This window comes from Equus caballus, chromosome 6 (assembly GCF_041296265.1).
Source record: "Equus caballus isolate H_3958 breed thoroughbred chromosome 6, TB-T2T, whole genome shotgun sequence".
NCBI classification, from domain to species: Eukaryota; Metazoa; Chordata; class Mammalia; order Perissodactyla; family Equidae; genus Equus; species Equus caballus.
The window spans coordinates 18,594,157-18,613,193 of NC_091689.1; the positions used below are offsets into that span (position 1 = coordinate 18,594,157).

General features: G+C 42.5%; 1 protein-coding gene across 20 annotated transcripts in view; it reads left to right on the forward strand.

Annotated features, from left to right (window-relative positions):
- ARMC9 (armadillo repeat containing 9) overlaps positions 1 to 19,037 on the forward strand; it is a 134,268-nt gene that overhangs the window by 16,410 nt on the left and 98,821 nt on the right. For all 20 annotated transcript variants that reach the window (XR_011439531.1, XM_023642541.2, XM_070269444.1 and 17 more), the window contains 4 exons: positions 1,139 to 1,231; positions 4,827 to 4,851; positions 10,876 to 11,033; positions 16,798 to 16,896. Coding sequence is in view for 19 of the 20 variants with exons in the window: in XM_023642541.2 (XP_023498309.1) it covers positions 1,139 to 1,231; positions 4,827 to 4,851; positions 10,876 to 11,033; positions 16,798 to 16,896 (375 nt within the window). In the remaining variant the exon portion in view is untranslated. The remainder of the gene's footprint in view (positions 1 to 1,138; positions 1,232 to 4,826; positions 4,852 to 10,875; positions 11,034 to 16,797; positions 16,897 to 19,037) is intronic.

Below are 19,037 nucleotides of genomic sequence, written 5' to 3' on the forward strand. Positions count from 1 at the left end.
GGCCATCCTCTCTCTGTGTCTGTGTCTAATTTCCTTTTTCTTATAAGGACCCCAGTCCTATTGGATTAAGGGCCCACCCTCCTCCAGTACAACCTCACCTTAACTAATTCCATCCACAGTGACCGTCCTCAATGACCTCAAGTTCTGAGGAGATTAGCACTTCAGCATACCTTTTCAGCGGACACAGTTCAACCCATAACACACATTATAAATAAAGTTATCATGCTGTGCCAGAGAATTACAAAAGCTTTTTAAAATGTAAGACTTTTCTGCTTATCTTGCAGTATTTCTTCGAAAAGTCAGGTAACGCGCTGGATAGACTGGGTGGGGCGGGAGGCGTGGCTGGGGACACAGACTGGAGAGGAGGAGGTGGGGACGGTCGGGCGGGTCTGAGGGAGACGGGCAGGGTCTGAGAGGTCAGTGGGTATGAATTTTTAGTGATAGAGCTTCTTTTTTTCTTTTTTGTGGAACTGCTTGCTTTGAGTGGTGGGTATGTTTCTATGAAGATTATAAGGAAAATCATCCTGAGAAGGACTGTTGCTTGTCACACTTTTTCTTTTCCTACTTAAGTCGTTATTTTTTCCTTCTCAGTGAGCATTATTTGAGATAAAGAACTTATTTTTAAGGGATGAATCAAACTAAAAGTGAATCATAGTTCTTGACATGGGGTATTTGGGGCAGATAATGGCTGCTGTCTTTTTTCTTATCTAGATGAGGTTTATGGAAATGAGTCCTTTTCTTTGAGAGACCTTCAGTAACTTAGTGATAATTGTGTAAGCCTGCCAGCGCCACGTATGCCTGAACTGGACTCAGTTATGTTTGCTATTCAACCTAATAAGGTTACTTGTCATACTTCTGTTTAAATCACATGAAATATTCAAATCATGTACAGGGTTATTTTTTCCCTGTTTATGAAAAGACTCTGTTCTTTCCCCCTGCTGTGAGTACTTGAAGCTTCTATAATTGAATTGGTCAGATGTCCTCAAAGCTGCTCTTTACAGCATCACGGCGCTGGCAAGACGTCTTGCTTTTGCTTTCAGTAACTGGCGGTGTTGTTTAACCCAGGAGGCCGCGGCTTGACGATGCTGTTGGCATTTAGTGATCTAGTGCTTTTATTCTTTTTGTTTTTTTTCTTCAGGATTCTTGGACTCCAGAATTGAAGTTGAAGTTGGAAAAGTTTCTGGCTTTAATTTTTAAAGCGAGTAACACGCCAAAGCTTTTAACGTTGTATGTATCCTTTTGAAGCAAGTGGAGCCCACCTATGGTGTTCGAGTAGCATGCTGGCTTAGATTGCCTCAGAAATAAGGATGAGTGACAGCATTGCTTCCATAGTTACGAGGTGAATGAAGCATTAGTGGGAGGATGTGCGCAGGCCTGTAGAGGGTTGACGTCTGTGGTGTTGGGTCTCTGAGACCTGGCTGGGGTCTTATTTTTTTTATTTTTTATTTTTTTTTGCTGAGGAAAATTTGCCCTGAGCTAACATCTGTGCCAGTCTTCCTCTATTTTGTGTGTGGGTCACAGCCACAGCATGGCTGTCAGCGAGTGGTGCAGGTCTGCACCCAGAAACCGAACCTGGGCCACTGAAGTGGAGTGCACTGAACTTAGCCACTAGGCCTCGGGGCCGGCCCCTCGTGTTATTTTTAAGTCATGTGCCTAGAAGGAAAAAAAGTATCTATCTCTTGGAAAAGAACTCCTTGGAATAATTGTCCCTTTGCAGAAGATCAGTCAACTACTTTTAAGGCCTTGGCAACCACCTTGAGGTCATGGCATATGGATAACGTGATATATAGCTTATTATTTGAATTAGGACATTTTAAAAAAACAACTTTATTGAGGTATAATTTATACACCATAAAATTCACCCATCGTAAGTGTAGAATTTAATGATTTTTAGCAGATGTCTAGAGTTGTGCAGCCATCACCACAATCCATTTCAAATTGGGACACCCCAAGAGTAAAAAGGGGACACTAACTGGACAGAGTGCAGGGCGGCAGGTGTAAATGGAGCCCGACCGAGGAAGAGTGGGACGATGTCACCCGCCCACGGATGTCACCCGCCCACGGGAGGCTGGTTTCCCAAAGCTTGTTAGTCTTGAAGGATGCTTGTCTCCTTTTATTCTGAACAAGAATGTATCAAAAGTTATTTCATAACAAGAATGTAACCTTTTGAATTGTAAAGCTAGTGTTTGTTTTATTTAATTTAATGAAAATTTAGCCCACTTTGCTGCATAATACCATCTGTTTCCTTTCTAACTCCAAAGCCTTGCCCTCTCTTTTCCTAGTTGAACTCTTTTGTCCTTGGGATTCCATGATGTGTTTCTTCTACTTCAGCTTCCTAAGCCTTCAGTGGCTCCCTGTTGCCTGGATTGAATTCCTTAGCCTCACCTTGAGACTGTCCACAGTTGGACTGAACCGCAGCTCTTCTCTCTGCTTTTATATCCTTAAGTTTTTGTTCAAGAACTTCCCTCTACCTACATACCATGTGTTTGCATATGCAATCCTTTTTCCTCTTAGAGTTCTATATAAAATGCCAGTTTTCAGGGCCAGTCTGGTGGTATAGTGATTAAGTTCGGATGCTCTGCTTCAGCAGCCCGAGGTTCACAGATTCAGATCCCTGATGTGGATCTACACATCAAGCCATGCTGTGGCAGCATCCCACGTACGAAATACAGGAGCATCGGCGCAGATGTTAGCTAAGCGACAATCTTCCTCAAGCAAAAGGAGGGAGATTAGCAACAGATGTTAGCTCAGAGTCAATCTTCCTTAGGAAAAAAGGGGAAAAAAAGACAGTTTTCATTGAAATTAGGACTTTTCCAACTTGGCTTATGATTAGTTTAATACTCTTTTAAAAAACATTTCTCAGCTTAAACTGAATGGGTGCCAGTATGTTAAGATTCTAAACGAAATTATTTACATAATGAATTACATTAGTTGTAGTAATAATAGCACCCACTTCATAGGAATAACATGAGGATTGAGTTAATACATGAAACTTGCTTAAGACCATCCAGCACGTAGTAAGTGCTTGATAACTGTTAGCCGTTCGTATTCTGGTTTGCAAATACTTGTCACCTTTCACCCTGTTCAACAGGCTTTGAAGCAGATAGGCTGAAATATAGTAGGTAACTATAAACATTATTCCTTTCTTTTCCTTGTTACATGGAAATATTTGCAGTTCAGTTCAACACATTTATTAAGTTGAATATTGTGCTAGGAATTAGAGATACAAAGAAAAGGCCAAGACATAGTTCTCTTAGCCAAGTTGGAGTTTTGAACAATAAAATGGGAGTCTGTGAGGCCGACAGATGAGGGATGGGAATTCCAGCGAGAGGGAACGGCTCGTGCAAAAGCACTGAGCCAGTGTCTTTGGGGAACTACAAAGAATTCAGTGTTGCTGGAGCAGAAGGATGGTGAGAAAGTCAGAGACCAGGCAGGGCCCCGGGCATGAAGGTTTGTGTGCGGTCCTGCCTTTGAAGCACTCAAAACAGCAGCGTAACATGGTCATGTTTCTTTTTTATTCCTGATGATAAAATTGATCATACCTTATAGAAAATTTGGAAAGCACAGAAATGCATTTGTATACGTACATACACCCAAAAATATGTAATGTTTACAACAAACAAAGATAGATACCTATATGTATGTGTATATTTTTTAATATTTTAATCAAACGAAGAGAGCATTTCCCATATTATTAAATATTCTTCAAAAGCAGGTTGTTTCCTCAAAAGTTTAAACATAGGGTTAACCATATGACCCAGCAGTTCCACTCCAGCTGCGTAGCCAAGAGAAATAAAAACAAGTGTCTACACAATAGCTTGTGCATGAATGTTCATAGCAATGTTATTCAAAATCACCAAAAAGTGCACACAACCCAGATATCCATTAACTAATGAGTGGATAAATCCACTGTGGCCTGTCCATACAATGGAATATTATTTGGCAATAAGAATGCATGAATTACTCATACATGCTACAGCGTGGGTGAACCTTGAAAGCATTAAGCTAAGTGAAGGAAGCCAGACCCAAAAGGCTGCGTCTCGTATGACTGCATTTGTGAAAGGTCTAGAAGAGGCAAATCTGTAGAGACAGTAGGTTAGTGGTTGCCTAGGGCTGCGAGGGTGGGGAAAATGGGGTGACTGCTGACGGATGCAGGGTTTCTTTTGTTGGGTGATGAAAATCGTCTACAATTAGTTGTTGTGATGGTTACACAACTGTGAATATGCCCAAAACCATTGAAATGGGTGAATGATACAATATATGAATTACCTCTCAATAAAACTGTTACCAAAAAAATTAAGAAAACCCAAACAAAACAAGTTAAAGACCTTGCCCTCAGCCCTGCAGCCGCACGGGTGGGAGCTGATTGAAACCCAGGCAGTCCAGTTCGATCATAGTTACTGTGCTATGCTGTTTTCATCCTCATTTCCATTTCCTCAGGATAAAGCTTTAGCACTGAAGCCACAGTGTTAAGGGTATGAATTCAGATTTGCATTTTTAGTAGAATGTTTTGGTAGCGGTGGGAAAGGTCTTTTGAAGAGGGTAAGGAGGCCAGTTAGGAGCTATTGAAGTAGGGCAAGACTTGGGTGCACACAGCAGTGACTGAGACGGAGAGAAGAGGCTTTATCTGAGAGGGAGTCATGAAGTGTTGAGAAGTCGGCTAACTGTCTCAGTCATTTATAGCAACGTGAAGACGTGGCCTTCACTGTCCTGGGAATTCTTTCTTTACCATGCCGAGGCTCCTTCGCAGATTGGCACCACAATGTGAGATGCCCTGAGTACTGTATCCTGAATGCCTGTTTTCCTAAACTTCTTCCTCATCCCAGAAGGAGAATGGACAAAGTAACAAAGGTAAATCATCTAGACTGAAATTTTTTTAGTAACAGCTTTACCAACTCAAGCTTTCAGTAACAGGATGGAGAGAATACCCAGGGCTTGGCAAAGGAGGACTTTAAAAGTCTAAATATTTGTGAAGTGCTTTGCAATCATTTTTACCTGCAATTCCTTGAGCCCCACTTTTCAGGATGGCTGGTATTGTTAGCTTCATCTTGCGTGTCAGATAACTAAGACCTGGAGAAGTGAAGAGAATCCGAGCAGTGTGCCAAAGGGACGTCACTGTAGCCACACGGTTAGAAGGCACAGACTAGCATGAGTGGGGAGAGAATTTTGTTAGTATCTTTCCCATTGACCTTGAACTAGATTAATGGTGTCTTATCTCAGAAGCAATGTGGAGTTCTCGTTCTTTTAAAGCATTTCCATTTTTTACATTCAAAGTAGGAATTCCAGTCTTAAGCTTTTAGCATAAAATGATGGTTTTCCATGGTCAGTAATTTTTTACCAGAACTGTTCATTTTTCAGAAAGGTGAGGAAAACTTTAGTTAACAGAATTGGTGGCCACAGTTGGGGTTCTTCGCCTGAGTTTTGTCTTTGATACTGCATCGTGAAAGCTGCTTGTGTTCTTACAGGTGTATGATACCCGCGGGAGGGGTATCTGATGTGTGGCATACTCCTCAGTTGCCAGCAGGTGGAGTTTTACTACACGAAATAGCACGTGTGCCCTCTTCTCAGCAGAGTAATGTTAGAGAGGATGTCAACACTTCCTGCCATTGTTGTTCAGTGGTTTTTTTAGAAGGTTAAAATTTGCTAAGAAGAGGACGCGTTAGTAAATTATTTAGCTCTTTGCTTTCCGGGGAGTGGACAAATGAGCAGTGCTTCAGACTCGACACAGGGCAGCTTTAGTAGCTTCCGAGGAGGAGAGTTAGAATGTTTTCGCCCTGTGCAGCCTCGCATATCTCCAGCCCAGCAGTTCTAAGTGTGCAGCTGGTTCTGCCAGCTGTGCCGCTCCTCCTGTATCTGAGAGGGGACAGGCCCCACTGGCCCTTCATGGAGGAGCAGCCAGTCTCAGGAATTATTTCTCTCGGTCCCAGACCTGAACACAGAGGAGGAGCAGGGGTACAGACACGGCCTCCTGGGGTCAACATGGAATGCTCCGAGTCACCAGGCTGCAGCCTTGGAGCTCCCTGAGGTTGCTCTGCCCCCGCACAGTGATGCCTGAGGATAAGTCCTAGTGGTCTCTTCAGCTCCTCAGGCCTGCTCCCTGCAGTGTTGGGGCAGTTCCCAGGCCTTGGCTAGAGTGGGTCCTGTGCCGGTTTTCTCGCATCCAGCACAACTGGAATTCTTACACGGGGCTGCGCACTTGGCTCTCCTACTGCAACTCCTGGCACTGCTCCTCTGTCCACTAGTTCTAGTTCTATGAGTGCTTAGCAAACCACCTCAGACTCAGTGGCATAAAACGACCAAGTCCATTCATTATTATTATCATCATCTTGCGTGGTCTGGGAGTTGTGGGCTCAGTTAGGCACTTCTCCCTCGGGTGTCTCATGGGTGCAGACAGGGCTGGGTGGAGCCATCTCCAAGGCTTCCTCACCCGTGTGCACAAGGTGGCTGATGCTGACTTTCAGCTGGATCTCAGCAGAAGCCTTTGACTGGAACAACTACATGGACTTTCCATGTGACCTGGGCTTCCTCAGGGCACGCACGGTGGCTGGGTTGCAAGGGTGAATGTCCCCAGAGAGAGCCAGTTGGAAGCTGTGTCACCTTTTCTAACGCAGCCTCTGAAGTAACTCAGTGTCATTTCTGCTGGCTTCTCTTCATTAGAAGCGAATTCCTAAGGCCAGCGTAGGTTCAAAGGAAGGAGAATGGCATTCCACCCGTTGATGGGAAGGAGCGTCGAAGACCTGCAGTTAGATTTTAAAACCGCCACCCTACCTGCATCCTTTGGGCCCCACAGAGCTGCCTTGGTTCTTAACTGACTCTGCTCAGTCCCTGTTCAGATTTGGTCTTTGGACTCCTAGGCAATGGGGGAGGGAAGGTGATAAGCAACTTCTCCCCGATTCCTGAGTTTCTGCCAGCTCCTGTCACCCCAGCATACCCTGCAGTTTTTGAGGGCAGCCTTTTGCTGGGAACCAGTTATGTCTCTGATAAGTGGCCCAATTTTGCAGACAAAATAAACATGAAAGGGGAAATGCAAAGAAAAGCCTGTGTTTTTCTACAGATCTTTGATTTGGAATTTCCGCAAGGAGCCTGGGGTTTCCGAGCCTTCTTTGAGTTTGATTTTAATTGAATTTTCTGGGGATAGCCAAGCAGAATGTCTGTGGAATTGAGTCTGGCAGGCACAGTGTGTGTCTATAGCTGAATAAACCCTGAAAGGCAGTATTGCCATGGAGATCAGAGATTAGCACTGCAGGGCACTTGAACCAGGCCGAGTGTCACGACAGCTAGTTTGTCACCAGCGCAGGCTGCAATGGCCGCAAGGCACAGACATGCCCTCACTTCTAGACTTAGGTGGTGGTTCTTTTTTTAATTGGATGGTTAGGTAATATCATTATTCTATGTGTCTTGACAGGTTTCATGGATAAAGTGAGATTTCCATAAGCTTTTGAAGAAGGCAAGAAAAGGGCTTAGAATGGAAAATTCTCTCAAAAGGAATTACGTTAAAAAATAGTGTTTAGAACAAAGACTTAGGTTGACAATATAGCATATTGATTATTTTCACCTAGCCACCTAAAAAGGATGTAGAAATAGTATCTTATAGCATATCTGTCATTAATTGATTTGGCTCCTTCAGAAAATGAGCAACTGATCATTTTTCTGGAGTTCAGAGCCCTAAGTAGTATTTTTAAAAATTGTAACCTGTATTCGTAGTTGTAAGTCACAACTTTCTTCATCCAGTATTTATGGATTAGCAAAATAGCAAAGAGCTGATTTAGATCTGAGTACAAGAAGAAAGAGTATATCGTAAAGATAGAGTGAGTGGTTTTAGGTTTTTATATTAGGTTAAAAAACAAGTCCGTATTTTAAAATGTCTCATTTTGTCTTGAGCAGCCAAGGAGTCTCTAAAATTAAATCTCGTCTGCTCTGAAAAGAAAAGAAAGGGAGGGGGCTGGCCCGGTGGCGCAGTGGTTAAGTGCACACGTCCCACTTCGCTGGCCCGGGGTTCGCCGGTTCAGATCCCGGGTGCGGACATGGCGTCGCTTGGCAAGCCATGCTGCGGTAGGCGTCCCACATATAAAGTACCTGAAGATGGGCACGGAGGTTAGCTCAGGGCCAGTCTTCCTCAGCGAAAAGAGGAGGATTGGCAGCAGTTAGCTCAGAGCTAATCTTCCTCCAAAAAAAGAAAAGAGAAAAAAAAGGAATACACCTAAGTAAAGTAGGAATGTTAGTACGAGAAAACTTAACTGCTTGACTGTAGGAAGGTCTCCATCACTTTGTTATTGCTTCATCGCATGCTGGAATTAGAGAACTTTCTGTGACCTTAACTGGTATTCTTTTAGTTGTATATATCTCTTGTTTAAACCTTGGAATGCAATTCTTTGGACTTTTGCACAAATTATGTCACAAGTTTTGAAATGTGAAGAATCTTAATAAATTTTGCTAGCATGACTAAGACAGTTTCGTTAAAATAACATGGAATAAGACATCTCATTAAAAGCTGAGATCCTGCATGGCAAGGCGTCTTGGCTTAGTTGTCCTTGTCTCATAAAACTTTTGACAGGGAAAAAAGAGTCAAAGTTCTGTTTAATGCTCAGAAATAAAGTTGATGTTTTGAGCTGTGGCCCAAATAGCTTACAGTGATGATCAGGTCCTGTTTGTAGCCAGCTAAGGTGTCTGCAAGGTGGGGTCGGGATAGCGGGCTCTTTGGGTAAGTGGTGTCTTTGAAGTGGTCACAAATGTTTCTGCCCAACTGCTGGCTTCTCTCCTTCCTATAGGCTGCTGGCAGTTCAGTCTCTATTCCCGCAGGTGTGCCATACTTTGAAATTGCCATAAATTCCACTTGTGGGCTCCTAAGGCAACGTTCCATAAGTAGTCCCTTAATTGTACAATGAGTTTCTGAGGGGAAGAATTCCTTTGTGCAGTCTCTTTTAGAGAGGGACTACTTTGATGGCATTAACATTGATGATTTGGGAGGTCACGTGACCCAGCTAATGGGTTTTGGTACTTCCTTCATTATCTACTACTTGGTACCTGTTGAGAAAGTTCACACAGATACTCTCTAATATTTACTACCACAAAATGGGATTATGAGTATTCTGTAGAATTTTCATTGTTGGAAGTTCTAGTTTATGTAATTTTGAATTTTTTACATATGAAAAAGCTCTAATAATACTTGGTGTAGGAAGAAGGTAATGACTCCCTGTCCCTAAGAACATGTAAGGAGAAGCTTGATAAATGATTTCCAGGGATGTTCTCCAGAGGTTCAAATACTGGGTGTAAATTTGTGCCAGATGACTTTTTCAAGTTATCTTTTAATACTGAGATTTGATGGGTGCTAAATAATAGTAACAGTTCATTATTATGTGATATTTTGGATTTTAATAGTTAAAATATTTTACTTCTGCACATCAACGATCATGAAACATGAAAGTTTTTGAGATACGATTTGAATGTGGGTGCTCCTCATAGATGTTTAGGGCACAAATTAGGAGGAATAGTAGTTCAGGACAGTGGCTCTCAAACTTCTGGTATGTGCCAGAACCATTTGGGGAGTTTTTTTTTTTTTTTAACAATATAGATACTTAGTCCCTACCCAATAACCACAAAATCAGAGTCTCTGAAGGTGAGGCTTGATCATCTTTATTTTGGGTAATTCTGATATATTTCAAAATTTGCACACCACTGCTTGAGCATGTAACTCTTCTGCCACTTTTTCAAGTGATCTACTTGCACAGAGATACATTTAGAAAAATCTTTGACCCCTTCCCATGAAAGGAAATAATAACAATGGCTGCCACTTACTGATCATCTGCTATGGGCCAACATTGTGCTAGACACTGTGAGCATATTTCTTCTTTTACTCCTCACAATAACTCTTCAAGGTCATTATTATTTTCCCCATTTTCTTATAGGTTGAAAAGTGAGAATCAGAGAAGTTGAATGTTGTGCCCCAGGCTACCCAGCAAGAAAGTGGTAGAGTAGGGATTTGAGCCCAGGTCCTTATAATTTAAGAGTCTTTCTCTGTATACATGAAATGTGTTCTAAAATGAAGACTTTCAGTGTTACCCAGTGCCTGAATTGGGACAGTAGTCTGGGGGCAGCATCATTTCCTTCTATTCAAACGTGGCCCTCCAGGGAAGGGAGAAGTAGGATGGGGCAAAGGAGTGCTGACACGGAAGAAGATTCACCTGACCCAACTGTGCCCAGGGTGGCTTGGTCATCAGGTGCTGCCCGAGGGATAGTGGGGGTGTTGGATTCTACGAAGAGAATTCTAGAACCTTCCAAGGCTGCCTGCTCAAGGGCCGGTGGGGTGATTTATGCTTTAATCAAACTGGCCGAGTGAGCACTTGGAATCTTACCTCATTCTAGATTCTAGTTTTCTCCAGCATCAGTCAGGCAGCCCCTAACCTTTACTTAAAACAAGGAACTGTCCTGTGGTTATGAATTGTGCCCCAGACGACCTCCCAGGGCAAAAACAGAGAAGAAGACATAGGTTTGGTTCAGCCATTTTGTGAGCTGATTACAGAAAGAAATCTTGAGTTAGTTTCTTGCACATAGAAGAACTAAAAGAAATTGCATGGGGTTCAGTCAGGAAAATAGATTTTGTTAGGAAAACCGGTATGAGTCGATTGGGCTACTAAAGACAACATATCGAAAGTCAGTGTTTATGAAGCACTTTGCAATTAAATGTGGCATGAAATGGGAGTAAAGTGCTAAACACAAAGTAAAGTATAAAACATGAGTTTATTGTTACAACAAAATATTCTGACAGTAGGTATGATATTCCGTTGAAAAGAATATAATTATTTTTTATTTTGTGGGATTTTTAAAAATAATTGTTTTTTTGTTTTGTTTTAATGTAAATATAATTTATTTTCCTAGAAATGTTGCAGCAGCTCCACCAGCAGCTGGTAGAAGCTGAGCGAAGGTCAATGACATACCTGAAACGGTACAATAAGATCCAGGCGGACTACCACAATCTCATTGGAGTCACAGCAGAGCTGGTGGATTCTCTGGAGGCCACAGTCAGTGGCAAGATGGTAAGGAAGATTCCCCAATAGTTCATGTGTCTTTTTCGAGATAAAGATGCATTATGGGCATGGACTGTGTTGATGCGCGATTCCTGGCCACTCCCAGCCAATGACACCCGCCCTTCTACTTCACAAAGCCAATGGGCAGAGGAGACCAAGCTGACGTGCCATGCTGTTTGTCATGCTGCTTGCAGTATTTCATCCATTTTTCCTGACACATTATCCACCATGTCTTTATTTCTCTAACTTATTCTTAATGTTAGCAAAGAACAAATTGGCAATAGAAAAAAATATTATGTATTGGCATAAAAATGAGGAGGAAATACCCTGCTGGTAAATAGGAAAGCAGTATATTTTGTATCCAGCTACCTTTCTGAACTCTATTAATCTGAAAGATTCTTTTGATTGATTTTCCATATTCTAGATTGGCAGTCATATCATCTTCAAATAATGATATTTTTGTTTCGCTTTTCTCATTATATATTATAACTTTCTTTTTCTTAGCTAAGACTCTGGGACATTGGCTAAGACTATGGGACATTGGTCAGTAATGTGATCATGGGCATCTTTGTCTTATTCCTGACTTTAATGGGAATGACTAATGTTTTACTTAATAAAAAATTAGAAAGTGTAATACAATCTCTTTGTGGAAATATAATTTTTTTAAAAATGGAAGTAATTGTAGGTTCATATGTAATTTAAGAAATAGCGCAGAGAGGGCTCTTGTACACCTTGCCCAGTTTCCTCCAGTTGTAACATTTTTCTATGATCTATATTATAGAAAATTTCAGAAATATAGAACTGTGGAAAAGTAAAATTAAAATTACCTGTAATTGTCTCACTTAGTAATAACACTTGGTAACATTCCAGACTTCTTTCAATACTTAGATACACGTTTTATAAAAATGGGCTCTAGTTCACACAGCTTCCTAATCTGCTTTCTTCCTTGGTGCTGAGTCCTGCGTTCTTGAAGTCGTTAAATGTTCCACGATGCCTCACCTTTAGTGGCTGGAGAGTTTTCCGCCACACGGCAGTGTCTTACTTTAGTGTCAGCTTCCTCTTCTTGGACATTTAGGTTGTTTTCCAGGTTTTCACTTTCCTGAATTATAAACATAGAGGGAGACATCCCTGGAGATGGGCCGTGTTACATTTTTTAAAGTTGATTTTCTAGGTTGAAATCTATGCTAAGGCCCCCCAGGAGGGTTTTGCTAATCTGATTCCACTGATAGTTCATTTTCTTATGCCCTGGCCAATCTTGAGTATTATCATTAAAATTTTTGTGTTTTGCAAATTTGACAGGTGAGAAATAGTATCTCAGGATTTAAATATACAGTACGTTCATTACATGTGCAATCGAACATTTTTTATGTGCGTCTCTCATTCATTTAACAAAGATTTGTTGAATACTTACCGTGTGCCAGGCCCTGTTCTAGGCGACTGGGCTACATCAGGCAACAAAACAAAGATCCCTGCCCTCACGGAGGGCACACTCAGTAGCAGGAGAAAGATAATAAACGGTCAACATAAAGACAATAGATAAGGAAATTATGTAGTGTGCTAGAAAATGGCAAGTGCTATGAGAAGAAAAGTGAAGTGGGGTAAAGAGGGTCAGAGTTTGTGGGGATATGTGTATATGGGCAGGGGGCAATTTTAAATAGGCAGTCAGAGGAAGCTTCATTGATGGTGGACGTTTGAGTAAACACTGAAGAGAGGTGAGAGAATTAGTTATGTGCTTCTCTGGGATTCTCCCAGAACTCTAGCCCGGAGGAACAGCCGATGCAATGGAACAAAAGAGGGAGCGTGTCTCGTGTGTTCGAGTGATGCCAAGAGTCGGTGTGGCTGGAGTGAGTGAGGGGGAGAGCGAGGGAGAAGTGGAAAGTGAGACACAGTAGGTCGTGAGGGGCCTGCGGGGGCCATGGTGAGGATTTGGGCCTTTACTACAAGTAAACTGCGGAGCAGCACAGTGGAGTGGTCTGGTCTGGCATGTTGTGAAAGGATCACCTGGCTGTCTTTTAGATTAGTCCATAGTGGGGTTAGGGGAAAGTCGGGAGACCAGCAGGAAGGGTCTTGCAGTCATGGAAGGGAGACCCGGTGGTGGTGGAGGTGGCAGGTGAGGTGGGAGAAGTGCTCGCTGGGTGTGGGGTGAGGTAGAGCCAACAGGATTGGACCTGGGGAGACAGAGAGACAGAGGGGCTTAAAGGATGACTCCGAGTTTCTGGCCTAAGCTACTGGAAAGGTAGCATTGCCCCAGCTGGGACAGGGAAGGCCTTGGGTGGGGCAGCTTTGGGGAAATCAGAATTTCAGCTTGGGACGTGGCTATCAGACATGGGCCATTCACAGTTCATCTTTTGTAAGTTCATCTTTGTAAGTATTTTCCTGTTTGTTGCTTTTTAATTTAATGTTCCTTAATTTAGTAAAGTTTACGTTTTTATGTAGTCAAATCTATCAATATCTATCAATTTCCCTTTATCCATTCTGCCTTTTCATAATGTTATTAAAGAAGCTTTTCCCACTGAAGGGGCTAGAATAAATATTCACCTTAATTTTCTTCTATTGATTGTTTTGTTTGACAAAAAAAAGACATGCACATAGTTAGAAAATTTAAGCAGTACAAAAATAAATAAAAAGAAAAACATATGTTTTCCTTTTGCTTTTTCTCCTGTTAAAAAATAACCACCATCGGGGCCAGCCCCCTGGCCGAGTGGTTAAGTTCTCACGCTCTGCTTCAGCGACCCAGGGTTTGCATCCTGGGCGTGGACAAGGCACCGCTCATTAGGCCATGTTGAGGCAGCGTCCCATATGCCACAACTAGAAGGACCCACAACTAAAAAATATACAACTATGTACTGGGGGGATTGGGGGAGAAAAAGGCAGGAAAAAAAAAAAAAAGAAGAAGAAGATTGGCAACAGTTGTTAGCTCCCAGGTGCCAATCTTTAAAAAAATGAACAAATTAAATAAATAAATAAATAACTGCCATCATCCTGGTGTGCCTCTTACAGCCAGGGTTGATGTGACACCGGGTGTGGCATGCTGACTAGGGATGGGCACATGAGCTCTTATTGTTGCAGTGGCAAGCAGATGCCCACAGACCACCAGGCAGAGGCTGAAGCAGCCTCAAATATCAAGATGGGGAGGGATGGGGGGGCACAGAGACTGGAATCTTAACTAGCTTGTTTTTAATATAAAGAAATACATGCTCATGGTAGAAATTTGAAACAATTCAGAGGAGTGTATAGTAAGGAGCAAGAGCCCCCTTCCCACATGCAATTCCTTAGTCTCATTTCCTTATGGATATTCAAGATTAACATTTTCTTGTGTATTGTTTCAGAACATTTCTATGCATATGTCTCTGTGTGTGTGCACACACACACCCATATGTATATGCAGCATACACATACTTGCTTGGGATCATATGGTCCATTACTCTTCTGAAACTTGCTATTTCACTTTCAGTTATCTTGGAGATCTTTTCACATGACCACACCTGCCTCATTCTTTTTAACGCTTGTACATTATTCCATTGTAAGGGTGAACCATAATTCGTCAGCTCTCTAATGATAAACATTTAGATTTTTTGTTTACTGTAACAAAAATGTTGCAGGAAGCATTCTTGTGCATACTGTATACCTTTGAATTTAGGTAAGATTAGATCCCAAGAGTGGAATTGCTAGTCTCCTGCGCTGTAACCTCTTGCTCATGTGAAAGCACAGCACATAGACATTCACAAAACTGCCGGAAGTTACTTGGTATGGCTGGAGCAGCCAAAGCTCGGGGGGTTATGGGTGTGAAAATTTTGATAGATGTTACCAAATTATGTCTCCTAAGATTTCAACAGTGTCTACCCACCTCCTACGCCCAGTAGTGTATCAGAGTGTCTATTTCTCCACACACTTGCCAACACTAGACATGATTATACTTTGAAATCTTTGCCAGTTTGGTAAGTAAAACTTGGTATTCTGAATGTCTCGATTTACATTTCTTTAATTTTTTGTGAGGCTGAATATATTTTCATGTGTTCTTTGGCCGTTTATATTCTGTTTTTTAGTCAGCTGTTTATTCATGTCCTTTCCTCATTCACCTGTTTTAAGCAAGAAAGTGACATAATCAGATTTCCTTGTTGGAGAAATAGTTCTGGTAGAAGTTCCAGAAGTCAGAAGAGGAAACAGTTTCAGGAGTAAAGGGTTGATCCAAAGTCTCAAAAGCCACAGAAAACTCCAGAAGACTGGAACTGGAAAGCGTTCAATGCTTTTGACATTTAGAAGGTCATTGGCGGTGACCTTTGCCACATGAGTTTCCCTGGAGCGATGCAGGTGGAAGCTTGCTTACAGTTGTTGGAAGGTACAGGGGAGGTGAGAGCAAAGGTAGCTGCTCTCTCAAGGCCCTCGGCTGTGAAGGAGGAGTATTGAGAGGGCGGTTGGTAGATGGAGACCTGGGGTGGAGAGAAGGAAAGATATGTTTTTAATATGAAATATACATGGACGTGGTTTTAAGTTGTAGGGAATGAGCAGGTGTAAAAGGAAAGGTTAATACAGAAGGAGAAAGGAATGTTTAAATTTTGATACCATACGAATTCAGAGGAAATGGACTCAGGATAATGTAGGAGCTGCAGGCTTGAGATAGGTCCTTCTTTGTCTGAGTCACTTAGGGCTGAGTGTTGAGAGGTGACCAGAGACATCTGCCATGGATGGACAGAGCCTTTTATGTGGTTGAAGCAGACGAAAAGCTTCCAGTGGGTAGATGGGAGTCCTATAGGGAGAGAAAGGGTCCAGCCCAGTATTCCCAACTCTTTCCAACTCACCAGTTGGTTGAGTAGTCCTCCTCTCATGGAGACAAGTGGGTGACGAGTAGGGAGAAAGGCCAGTGACATTACCATGTGGAAGTTCACCACATGGAATCATGAGGCTGGGGGAGGGAGAGTCCTGTCTAACAGTCAAGCCAAGAGGAAAGTCTGGAAGAATGCAGAATTGTTCCCAGCAGTTACCTCCAGGGAGTGGTTTGTGGGGGAGGAGTGAGATTGGGGATAGGTTGTGGCACTCATACGTTTTAAATGAGCATGTATTATTTTTTAAAAAAGAAAAAGTTTCAGAGATTACCACCTTAGATGTGTATCAATCCTGAATTATAGTAGCTAATGAGGTATGAGAGATGCTCAAGACAAACGCTACAGTATAGTAGCATTGAGGGGAGCAGTAATTCAGCCTCTCGTTGTCAGGCACCGGATAGTGTATGAAGATGTCTCCATCATTAAATGTTCATTCAGCGTTTACCAAGCCGCCTGTCATATGCTGGGCGTATCCATAATCTCGTTTACCCATCTCACAGTGACCCAGAGGGGTAGAAATTATTCATTTCATTTGACAGGTCACAAAAACAGGAGGCAGAGCTCTTGGTTTCCGCAGGAGTCCACAACTTGAGCCCACATCTTCACATTTTAAACCCAGCATCGTTCCACTACATTGTGGCCACTCAATGACTTTATTGCTTGAATTAACAAAAAGTGGTTTAAAATCAGTTAATTTTACATGACAGTGGGAGTACGTCGTGGAATTACACAAAGTGTGATATCCCGTGCTCAGGCCTGTGGTACGTTAGCCGTTTTTTCTGTCAGGCTTAATGCTTTAACCCCCAAGGCCTCCTATGTTAAAGCAAAATTTTGCCTCTGTCCCTTATGGAGGAACTGTTGAGAGACAGCTCTGATGATTGCTAGGCCGCCTCAGGTCCTCTGCATGAACTTTGCGCCTTTCACCAGAAGTCCTCGTGTCCTCTTTGCAGATCACCCCGGAGTACCTGCAGAGCGTCTGCGTCCGCCTCTTCAGCAACCAGATGCGGCAGAGCCTGGCACACAGCGTGGACTTCACGAGGCCCGGGACGGTGAGGCTCTGTGCCCATGGTCTGCCCCCCAAGTTTAATATAACGGAAATGAAAAAAAAGAAAGAGCAGGAGAAATGATATTCAGGAGTCTGTATTTCAGCTGGGCTTGGAGGTCTCGAAATTCCCAGAGAGAGAAGAAGGCTGTGTTTGAAGAGTGAGCAGCTGGAAGCCAGCCTCCTGGGGGTGGTGGGAGAGAGGTGTGCTCTGTCCTTCCCAATGGAGCTTCGCGATGGGGTGTGGGCCTGGCGACAGAAGCAAGTCAACAGGAAACAAAGGGACCTGTATTCTCTTTCAGAAATAACTGCCGTACTGGAAGTTGTACTGCCTATGGCAGGGGCTTTCTTATTTTTCGTTAACTTTTTACTTGGAATTATTGCGAACTTACAGAAAAGTTGAAAAAGTAGCACAAAGGACACTTACATACCCTTTACCCATGTTCATCAACTGTTGGCATTTTACCTGTTTGTTTACTTGCTCTACACACACACACACAGAGTTTTCTGAACCATCTGAAGATGAATTACATATGTCATGGCCCTTTACTCCTATACGAGTGCAGTGTATTTATTAACAGAATATTCTCTTATATAACTGTCCAGTTGTCAACTCCAGTAAATTTAGTATCGGTACAGCATGCTCATCTGCCGTGCGTTCTCCAGGTTGTGCTGAGCCGTCGATGTCCTTTAAGCTTACTCCTCGGCGGTCGTCTGGGGTCACGTGCTGCGGGGAATTGTCATGTCTCTTTAGCCGCCTTTAATTTTAAACATTCCCCGAGTTTTTCTTGGACTTTCATGACGTTGGTAGTTTAGAAGAATATAGTTAAAAATAGAACATTTCTCCTTTTGTGTTTGATGTTTCCTCGTGATTAGATTCAGGTTTGCATCCCAGGCCAAAATATCACGCAGGTGATGTGTCTTTCTTGGGGTAGCTGCTCTGGAGGCATATGGTGTTGAGTGGGGGTTCTTAATCAGGGAGTGAGTAGCTCCGTGTCTCCTGAGGAAGTTTCAGAGTTCATGAACCCCTGTCCTTACAGCTCACAGCGGCCTGGTCCAGAGGCCGAGTGGGTGGAAACAGGCACTTTCAATTAGGAAGGACGTGCTGGGTGATCCTGGGGCACCGCCATGGGTCAAAGCCATGACTTTTAATTAAGGGTTTGTGTGTTAATATTAGGGTCTTCTTAAACAGAGGCCTTTTTTTTTTTTAACTTTTTGTTAAGATTGTGATAGTTTACAACCTTGTGAAATTTCAGTTGTACATTATTGTTAGTCATGTTTTAGGTGCACCACTTCACCCTTTCTGCCCTCCTCCCACCCCCCCCCCCCCATCCCCTGGTAACCACCAGTCAGTTCTCTTTGTCTATATATTTAACTTCCACCTATGAGTGGAGTCATACAGAGTTCATCTTTCTCTATCTGGCTTATTTGACTTAACATAATACCCTCAAGGTCCATCCATGTTGTTATGAATAGGACGATTTAATCCTTTTTTCTGGCTGAGTAGTATTCCATTGTGTGTGTGTGTGTGTGTGTGTGTGTGTGTGTGTGTGTGTGTGTGTATTATATCTTCTTTATCCAGTCATCAGTTGATGGGCACTTAGGTTGCTTCCACATCTTGGCTATTATAAATAATGCTGCGATGAACATAGGGGTGCATGGGACTTTTGGAATTGCTGATTTCAAGTTCTTTGGATAGATACCCAGTAGTGGGATGGCTGGGTCATATGGTATTTCTATTTTTAACTTTTTGAGAAATCTCCGTACTGTTTTCCATAGTGACTGCACCAGTTTGCATTCCCACCAGCAGTGTATGAGGGTTCCTTTTTCTCCACAACCTCTCCAACATTTGTCACTTTTTGTTTTGGTTATTTTTGCCATTCTAATAGGTGTAAGGTGATATCTTAGTGTAGTTTTGATTTGCGTTTCCCTGATGTTTAGTGATGATGAGCATCTTTTCATGTGTCTATTAGCTATCCGTATATCTTCTTTGGAGAAATGTCTGTTCATGTCCCCTGCCCATTTTTTGATCAGGTTGTTTGATTTTTTCTTGTTGAGCTCTGTGAGTTCTTTATATATTATGGAGATTAACCCTTTGTTGGATATATAACTTGTAAATATTTTTTCCCAACTAGTGGGTTGTTTTTT